The sequence below is a fragment of the Oncorhynchus masou genome, chromosome 19 (genome assembly GCF_036934945.1).
Source record: "Oncorhynchus masou masou isolate Uvic2021 chromosome 19, UVic_Omas_1.1, whole genome shotgun sequence".
Lineage (NCBI taxonomy): Eukaryota > Metazoa > Chordata > Actinopteri > Salmoniformes > Salmonidae > Oncorhynchus > Oncorhynchus masou.
Window position 1 is genome coordinate 17,924,275 of NC_088230.1, and position 10,592 is coordinate 17,934,866.

General features: G+C 40.9%; 1 protein-coding gene across 1 annotated transcript in view; it reads left to right on the forward strand.

Annotated features, from left to right (window-relative positions):
* Positions 1-9,902, forward strand: part of LOC135505920 (protein cornichon homolog 3-like) — a 52,668-nt gene extending 42,766 nt beyond the window's left edge. Inside the window, exons 5-6 of the mRNA XM_064925165.1 lie at positions 5,243-5,386; positions 8,396-9,902. Of these exons, the coding sequence (XP_064781237.1) occupies positions 5,243-5,386; positions 8,396-8,423 (172 nt within the window). The 3' untranslated portion in view covers positions 8,424-9,902. The remainder of the gene's footprint in view (positions 1-5,242; positions 5,387-8,395) is intronic.
* Positions 9,903-10,592: the final 690 nt, after the last annotated feature.

The window sequence follows — 10,592 nt, forward strand, 5'->3', positions numbered from 1 at the left end:
CTATCAGAGCTCTTGCAGCATGAACTGACATGTTGTCCACCCAATCAGAGAATGTATCTTGTACCGAAAGCATAACCTACAGCTAGCACTGCAGTGCATAAAATGTGGTGAGTAGCTGACTCAAGAGAGAGAAAAAAAATTGTTAAACAGTTTTGTACAAATTAATTTATTCCTAAATGAAGGGAGAGAAGTACAGAGAGAAATACAGAGAGATTTTGTCATTTTTTTTCACTTTCACTTACAGTACTTAGTTATCAAATGCAGCTAGCTAGTTTAGCCTACTGAAACAGCTATGACTATCCAACACAACACTGGAACTCTTCCAAGTCAAGGCAAGCGTTTGGTTTGACTAATTTATTGCCACCGGGGCCCGCCGGTGTAACTGCTTACAGTACACTGTAACGTTACTGCATGATTGTAGTGGGTTTACTAACGCGTTAGTTCTCTTAGCTATGCTGACTATTACGTTACTTTAGCTAATATGGTGACAACGATGTAGGCTGAGTGTAGCGATTTGGCTTGGAAAGGTTTTGTCACCTGGTCACATACAGCTGATGTGTTGTGCATTGAAGTCCACAAGTGAAGGGAAGAAGTGAAAGAAGGAGAGCGCATAACGTAGATGCAAGAAGGAATACTTGGCTGTGAAGGAATTCAACGGGGTGTATTCAATCTTTCCGATTCTGTTGAAAAACGTTTCACAAACAGAAGCAAACTGAACAAAACGGGGATAAACACACTTGAATTTATCCAATAGAAACTCTCGTTTGCAACTGTTGGACTAATGATTACACCCACTATCAGCTAGATGCAGGCAACAATGTGCAAGGCGGTATTGATTTCACTGTCCATCCATGTGTCACTGTCTGTCACATCAAATGTGTCTCTCGACTTGTGTGCTCCTACGTTGTAAGCTTTCATTCATAGGCATGATGGGTATAGGCAAAATTTGAGTATCATGTAGTAGCCTATACCTATGACTGTTACATTGAACTGGGTCATTAGAATATGAATGACAGTCATCCAATATGATGTAATAGAAATAAGGCCATGCTCATAAAAAAAATGTTTTGTCATCCCTAATCTGAAACGGCACTGCCCGCCACTGTTCTAAATGGTACCAAGCTTGTAACCATAGCATAACCCTTTTTTGATGCTATTGAAGGCTCAATTAAAAAAACCACTCATAAGGTTCTAAATGGAACCTGTATGTTGCTATAATGTACCCTTTCTTAAGGTTCTTTAAAGAACCATACCATTTATTTTCTATATAGCACCAAAAACAGTTCCGCTATGTTTACAACCCTATTTGGGGCTATATAGAACAATTATTCATGGTTCTTTATATAACCTTTATGGAGAAGGGTTCAATGAATAACCTTTCAATATCTTAAAGGTTCTTTGTAGATTATTTTGAAGAACCACACAGGTTTTTTTTATTCTGGTCAGCCATATTATATTGTTAACATTAAATTCTTATTATTGTGTTCATTGACAAGTTGAATAAAGTGAGCTATCTCTGGAACAGCTGGGGGTCCCTGAGGGGAGATCCACAGACTGATTTAGTCAACTGTTCTCAATTGACACAAGGCCATTCATGAGTCTTTCACAAGACACCGTCACTGGCCATAGTCATATATCATTATCACTTGTACACTTCGGTGCACAACACAACAGCTGTCTGTGACCAGGTGAAAAAAAGAAAACTTCATACCATAACCGCTACACACAACCTACATCATTGTCACCATATTAGCTAACATCATAGTCAACATAGCTACAATCCAACCCATGTGTACAATCACACAGTAGTGTACAGCAAGCAGTTTAGCAGTTACACCGGAGGCCCCCGGTGGCAATACATTTCTAAAACCGAAAGCTTACCTTGAATTGGAGGTGTTGGATAGCCTTAGCCAGCTAGCTAACATACGTATCTTTTTGAGTCAGGATGTTGACCAGGCAAAATTCGCTAGCGTAAGTGAAAGTAAAAAAAAAAAAACAGCTACTCACCATATTTTATTCACGGCAGTAATAGCTAGCTGTAGTTTATGATTTCAGTACTAGATTAATTCTCTAATCCTTTGATTGGATGGACAGCATGTCAGTTCATGCTGTAAGGAAGATGTCCCCCGGAAGTCGTTGTAATTACTGTGTAAAGTCTAAGGAAGGGGGGTGAGAACCATGGTTTTGTACAGGTTTTGTATTGAAGTCAGTGTACCCGGATGAGGACAGAAGCTAGTTGTCCTCCGGGGTACACCATGGTGCTACCCTACAGAGTGATGTTGAGACTACTGTTGATCTTTAGTGCAAAACAGTGTTTTAATCAGTTATTTGGTGATGCAAATATATTTAGTATAGTTCTATCTAAGAAGGATAACTTTCTAATGTTTCACAATTTTTATTTTTTTAATTCACTGAGTAGGATGGTCCTCGCCTTTCTCCTCTGAGGAGCCTCAAATGTAATATAGTATAATAAGTAACAGGATAACACAACACATTAGTGGAATGACACATTCACTCACTTTTGCGCAAAAAGAGCTGTATGCAAACCACACCTCAAAATATTGTAATGAGCTGCCTCCCCTACATTTTAAAAGAGCAAATAAACATTTTGTGAACTGTAAAGAACCATTGAAGAGCTCAAAGGTTTCTTTGGGTTATTATGGATCCCCATAGAACTATCACCCTTCCAAAAGAACCTAGAGGAATCTTCTTTTTGTGTGTGTGTGTACAGTAGATGGGATCCCGCTCTCTCTGTGTTTTGAGCTGAACACATCCTTTAGCACACATACTGTACAGACAGCTGCTCCTTATCCCCCACCATGGCCCCCTCACTGTCACAGAGAGGGATGTCTTTCTCTACAAACCTCCATGTGGGTCCCTCTCTCTGTGCCTGTAGCTCACTCTACCGCAGGTGCTGTGGAGCCCCACAATCAGGTAGAGTCAGTCAGTGTGTTGTAGAAATATAGGCCACCCCACAGCAATGAGTTATGGTGTGCTGTGAAATAGGGCACTACTGTCTCAGGTGGTGCTTGTCCTAACAGTAGAGGTACTATATGATGCAAATGTGTTAGTGGAGTGACTTACCAGGTGGTAGTAGTAAGAGTAGTAGTAGTGGGTTGAGATTCAGGTTCAGCTGGGTTTTTCAGGTGTTACAAGGTGCATGAGTAGAAATGGAATGGGCAGAATGGTTCTGATTTTATATTATTTATTTTTGACTAACCTTTATTTTATCAGGTACATTAAACTGTCTGGCAAGACATTCTCTCACACATTCTCATTTACAGCAATCTTGTTCTACATGAATTTCAAAAGCCCTGTCACAATTTATTTAATAGTCTGTCGAGTACAAACGACTTATAAATCATTACTGAATAGTTTGTTAGTCATTAGCAAACTATTGGTAAACCATTATAAACCATGTGTTCATGTATCTATTAACATAATTAAATACATGTACATCGCCTTGCAAAAGTATTCACCCCCTTGGTGTTTTTCCTATTTTTTTGCATTACAACCTGTAATTGAAATAGATTTTTATTTGAATTTCATGTACTGGACATACACAAAATAGTCCAAATTGGTGAAGTGAAATGTAAAAAATGACTAAAAAAAGGAAAAGTGGTGGGTGCATATGTGTTCACCCCTTTGCTATGAAGCCCCTAAATAAGATCTGGTGCAACCAATTACCTAGAAGAAACATAACTAGTTAAATAAAGTCCACCTGTGTGCAATCTAAGTGTCACATGATCTGTCACATGATCTCAGCATATATACATCTGTTCTGAAAGGCCCCAGAGTCTGCAACACCACCAAGCAAGTGGCACCATGAAGACCAAGGCGCTCTCCAAACAGGTCAGGGACAAAGTTGTGGAGAAGTACGGATCAGAAACTTTGAACATCTCACCGAGAACCATTAAATCCATTATTAAAAAATTGAAAGAATGTGGCACCACAACAAACCTGCCAAGGGAGGGCCGCCCACCAAAACTCACGAACCAGGCAAGGAGGGTATTAATCAGAGAGGCAACAAAGAGACCAAAGACAACCCTGAAGGAACTGCAAAGCTCCACAGCGGAGATTGGAGTATCTGTCCATAGGACCACTTTAAGCCGCACACTACACAGAACTGGGCTTTACAGAAGAGTGGCCAGAAAATAAATAAGCGAACATGTTTGGTGTTTGCCCAAAGGCATGTGGGAGACTCCACAAACATATGGAAGAAGGTACTCTGGTCAGATGAGACAAAAACTGAGCTTTTTGGCCATCAAGGAAAACACTATGTCTGGCACAAACCCAATACCTCTCATCACCCCGTGAACAACATCCCCACAGTGAAGCATGGTGATGCCAGCATCATGCTGCGGGGATGTTTTTCATCAGCAGGGACTGGGAAACTGGTCAGAATTGAAGGAATGATGGATGGCGCTAAATACAGGGAAATTCTTGAGGGAAACCTGTTTCAGTCTTCCAGGGATTTGAGACTGGGACGGAGGATCACCTTCCAGCAGGACAATGACCCTAAGAATACTGCTAAAGCAACACTCGAGTGGTTTAAGGGTAAACATTTACATGTCTTGGATCGGCCTAGTCAAAGCCCAGACCTCAATCCATTTGAGAATCTGTGGTATGACTTAAAGATTGCTGTCCACCAGCAGAACCCATCCAACTTGAAGGAGCTGGAGCAGTTTTGCCTTGAAGAATGGGCCAAAATCCTAGTGGCTACTGTGCCAAGCTTATAGAGCCATACCCCAAGATACTTGCAGCTGCAAAAGGTGGCTCTACAAAGTATTGACTTTGGGGGGGGTGAATAGTTACGCAGTAGTTATGTGAATAGTTACGCTCAAGTTTTCAGTTTTTTTGTCTTATTTGTTGTTTGTTTCACAATAGAAAATATTTAGGATCTTTCTTACATACAACATACAACGCATGTTGTATAAATCAAATGATACAACCCCCCCAAAAAATCCCTTTTTTCCCCCAGTTTGTAAGGTAACAAAATAGGAAAAATTCAAAGTGGGGTGAATACTTTCGCAAGCCACTGTACCTACGTATATGCATATCCATGCATTACAATTCCTACAACCTTTAATCATGTACAACGTAATCATACGAATCATGAACAGTCAGATGTTTCATGTGTCCCCCTACTCATCCTCCATCTCTCCATTCTTCCTTTCATCTTCCCCTCCCCTCCGTCTCTACGGGTCAACTACCCCTCGTGTGTCGTGTCCCTATTCGGTAGGTACTTCCACAGCCCCACAGACACGAAGGAGCTCCTCTACGACCCAGCCTCGGTCATGAACGGGGACACACTCAAGTTCTGCCAAAAAGAGGCCTGGTGCAAGATGTCCTTCTTTGTCCTGTCTTTCTTCTACTATCTCTACTGGTGAGTGACAAAGGCACTGTTGTTTGGTAATTGTTCACCTCAGTGACTATCAACTATACACAGTACATCTAGCCTAAGTAGAGTATAGTTGTTACTCCTCTTGTACATTTTACAGGCTTTTACAAGCATGTTATGTGCATATTGTTTTGTATTGCTAGGTATTATTACTGCACTGTTGGAGCTAGAAGCACAAGTATTTTGCTGCACCTGCGATAACATCTGCAAATCTGTGTACGCAACCAATAAGCATTTATTTGATTTGATTTGACCAGGGATGGGGTCAATTCCATTTTGGTTTAGCCAATTCAGGTAGTGATTGGGTAATTTTCAATTCCCGAACTAAAACGCTTTAATAAAACGTTTTCATAAACCCATTAATTTCATTGACGAAGTTGAAATGGAATGGACCCCACAGTCCCTGGAGTACTCGTGACCTCTCACCAGAAGCACAGGTTTTTTTCAATTGACCAATCAGAAGTGTTGAATGTGACTCTCCTCCTCTCGCCTGTAGCGTGTACTGGACTGGACCTTCCCCTAGTAGTGAGTCTCTTCAGTGGGTTTGTCACCTCGTGATACTGACCCCCTCACTGCCCTACGGTGCCCTGCCCCCTGCATACATCACCATACCACCCTGTGAATCTTTCCCTCTCTCTCTTTCTCTCTCTCTCCCCTCCTTTCTCCCTCTCATTCTCTGTTTCTCCTCACTCAGCGATACTGTAACACTAATGGACACAGCCTTTTCTGGAGAATGGGCCTCCTCAGGGAGATAACCTTTAACCCCTAACCTCTGACCTCCATTACTTCAGTCCCCCCTGACCTACTGGTGTTTGTTACAGTGGAGGTGGTCACTCTGGTGTAGTCCAATATGGAGTCCAATATAACAACTGACCTCCATTGTTTAACCTTGATGAGTTGTGCATTTTCTCCTGATGTTTAACCCCTGTTATGGATGTTATGTAACGTAACTGTAAATGAATGCTTTCCTCTTTGTCTAATAAGTACCACTCCAAACTTGTTCTCACCCACTTCTCCACTTGTCTTTGGCATGATCTCCAACCCTTCCTTGCACGGACACACTTACACACACACTTACACACACACACACACACACACACACACACACACACACACACACACACACACACACACACACACACACACACACACACACACACACACACACACACACACACACACACACACACACACACACACACACACACTTACTGTATATACGCGCACACACACTATTGAAGCTATTGAGCATCAGCTGAATAATGCTCTCCCACTCACAGATTGATGGGAAATCAAAGATTGACTCTGGAGGCCTAATCCTCCCAATTACAATGGCCAGGTTTGCTTCGGTTCATTAGCCCAAAAGCCGTTTAAATATAATGGAATAAGAAATTACTACGTGGCTCTGATAAGGAAGCAGAGCTCCATATAAATGTTTATGACAAGCCCTCAGTGAGGAATATGCTATATTTGCCTGTGGAAGCCAAGCTACTGGGTGAATTGAAACAACCTCAATGACAGAGAGATGACAAGCTGACAGCAAGGACATATGTAGCATCTCTGTCTACCATGAATAGCAGTCTAAAGACGAAATGTGATGTCATTCACATCGTATGCCGTAATGTGATGTAATGATATAATGTTATGTTAAAGCAGTGTCAAACTAAATGTAGATTCCAAGTACAGGGCTTGAAGTTTTTTTTTTACAGTACTAGTAAGTGGGAGATCCAGTAGCTGGAGAGTGTCTGTTCCACACATCTCCTCAGCTGTTGTTCAGCTTAATGTCTTACTGTTTGGTGCAGTGTTGAAGACCATACTTGGTCTTCATCAAGTGACCAGGTGATTAAACCAGTCTTTTTTCACCTAACAGCTGAGTAATAATGGAGATGTTTGTACGGTAGAATAATCCCAGTGATCATGTGATGAGCTACGATTTGTAGATACAGGCTACTAATTAATCTAGCTACAGCTCTGAGGGGTGATGGAGCCTGGGCATGATGGAGGTCATGATCTGTCTAAGTTGCCTCTGGGTCCTCTGCGTATGACACCTCCAGGCCACCATACGTATTGTGCGTCCATTATATTAGGAAACATGGATATTGATAACCCAGACAGACAGGTGAACTCAGGCTTCACCACAGCAGCAGGGATCAGTGTCTCACTGGCAAGAGGACACCATAATGAATGCAAATATCTCAATTTGGGAGAAGCTAAGTGATCAATAATTAGTTAAAGCAGTAAATAAGCTATTATGGTACAGTTAGCTAGGAAGCTGAATTATTTTAGAAGATGTTTATTTACCTAAGGCTAAGAACAAATGTTAAGTATTGGCATCTGGGAGATCTAGGCTTGTCTGAGCAGCTTACAAAATGTTATTAGGCTAACATGACTAATAGTTTGTAAAGAACAAAACTCTCGGACTGTCCTTACTTTATTAAACCATCAAATCGTATATTTCATGAGCAGTGTTGTCCCCGCTAAGACATAGACATACCTCTTAGTTCGAGCCCAGTTCTCCAAATTAATATTAAATATTTAAATTTGGTTTATCGACAAGCTTAATCAAGCATAACTGCAGCGGCCTCACATCAATTTCTTGCTTATTTATTTGCTCGTGTTTTGAATAGGCAAAATGTTTATCCTTTGTAGTTGAGAAGGCTATATGCAGAACATTAAAGGGCTCTTTTAATTGCAACTTCAAATAAAGAAACACAAACAAATATCAGTGAATCCGGCAGGCACCCAGGCATAGGTCATAAAAAAAGACTGAACACGCTACTATACCACACATGGATTAATCAGTTGTTTCTGAAACACTTTTAACATACACTTGAATGCTCCTTTCTTGAATGCTTATTAATTCCAGTGGATCAGTTTTAAATGGGATACTGTTGATAGTTACTGTTTTTTGTTTTACGGTTTGGTCCAATCATGTACTGTTGTCTCAGTCATTGATTTGTTATCTTGTGTTTTTCCTCCTCTCTTGTCTTCCAGTATGGTCTACTCCTTGGTAACCTCATAACAGCAGAACTCTCAGTATTTGAGCCATCCTCCGGATATCAGAGACTGTTTTCTGGAATTCAAACTAGCTAGCACAAAAACCAACTTTGCAGCAAAAAATAGCACTTTGGGTCACAACTTTTCTGTTTCGTCAGAAGGACAGTCGGTGGGTCTGGTCTGGGGGGAAGGGAAGGGAAGAATTTCAGCTCCAGTCCCCATTGTCTCCTCAATGTATGTAAAGGGACATTACTGTTTACAGTTCTCTATAGGTCAAAAGTCCTTTATGAGTCACAGTGACCACCATATCTACTTTTGTCCGTCACTGCCCGGCTAATGTCTGTACTTACAGCCTGTCCTGTCCTGGAGAAGTACAGTAGCATCACCACTACCGTAGTAGGTTACACAGTAGTGTTTGCACAGTTTGTCTCAGGCACAGCACATAGAAACACAGCACAGCACATTCGTGTTTGTCATCGAGACAAACAGGTCTTCTTCTTCACCCATCTGCCCTTAGAGTCTCACCGATAGTAGCTTCTTCTTCACTGGTGGGAAGGGGAGATGACACATCCTGTACAGAGACATGGTGAACCTTCTGTTCAGGGACAAGGAAATCGGGTCTGCGAATGTTGCATTTTTACCTGCTGCAATACAATACATGGCCTGTGTGTTTATATACATTACATACCTGTATGTGAATGGCTTTTGTGATGTGTGCATTTTGTGTATTCTTAACAAAATCATTTCTATTGGAAATATGATCTACGAAGAATCATATACAAATGGAATATTGTGTGATTCTCTGTGGTTGTAGTGTTGTTATTTGGTAAAGAAATTAAAGCTTGTTTTTTTAGAACTAGAAAAACAGTAATTCTTTGCACAGTAGTGTAGGCCTATATCATTTTCTTGCCAAATATTTGCGATGTTTGGTTGTGTTTCAATACTCTATAGTCTACCCAAATGAGCAAAGGTATCACTGTTTCCATAATGGACCGAATGTGGTACTTATTCATTCACTTAAAATTATTCATAGTCATTTAAAAATGATTTGTTTCCCTTCACACTTTGTCCAAAATACTTTTCAGCAAATATAAGTGAATGGCATATCAGCCTCCACTGTAAGATGACTAATATATCAACTGAACGACACTGTTAATGTTCTAACTACCCCCTCTGTCATTACCATTAGCTAGCAGATGCTGCCAATAATGAAATGATGTCTGAAAACAGCTATGGACTTCAGAGCTGTTGGCAATGCTGTTTCATTTTATTGTCTTTCAGAGAATTCATTGAGAATTCAATGCTGTTGGTTTGCCGCATAGTTCGTAATCATGCATCTTTGCGCAGAAGTTTTGCATTAACCTTTACTCAAGGACAAGACAGGAATGCCCATATTGTTGTTTTCTTATTTATGAGCATTTTGTATGTTTGCTGTGTATGTGTCAACCTAAGATGAATTTAAATAATTGTTTATGAAATAAAGTATGACTATTTTAAAATGTGACATCAGAGGCTTTCTCTTTTTGACATTTAATGTTTAAAAACAAAAACAAAAAATCCTGTCATGGTGTAGGTTTTTGAAATGGATAAAGGACTATAACCTATATCTGCACACATTCATTTGTTGTTTCCTAATCTCAGCACCTAGAACTAAATATATCACCAGAGACTAGTTGTTTCCTGATAACAATATTTGATGCAGTGACACTGTCAGAGTCCTACAGTCCCACATCTCTTGTCATCTCCTGCTGTATCCTGTCCACCTGTCTGGCATCTGTATCAGTTCTTTAATGTGGTTACGAAAAGGTAGGATTCTTTGTTCTTCTGATTTGTGTGAAGAGCAAAGGAAGCTGTGATTCCTGCTGTTGTCATTTGCAGTCCTTACCTGTGTGATTATACAACTGTGTGCGTGTGCATGTGCGTGTGTTTTCATGCATGCTTTCTGAACTGTGCCCATGTCGCCAATGCGACGTGAGGGCGGCAACAGATCGGTGACAGCCTGTCCTCCCACAATACACCTGGGCACTCTCCAGATCACTACCACATGCCTCATAATTAAACTGCACTCAGACTGCCGTTACCATCGACGTTCCTCTCCTCTCCCTCCCCCTGCATTCCCCCCTCGCTTCCTCTCTGCTCCCCTTGGCAGCATCTGACGCTCCTCACTTATAGCCGTGAAATGGCATTCAGCTCA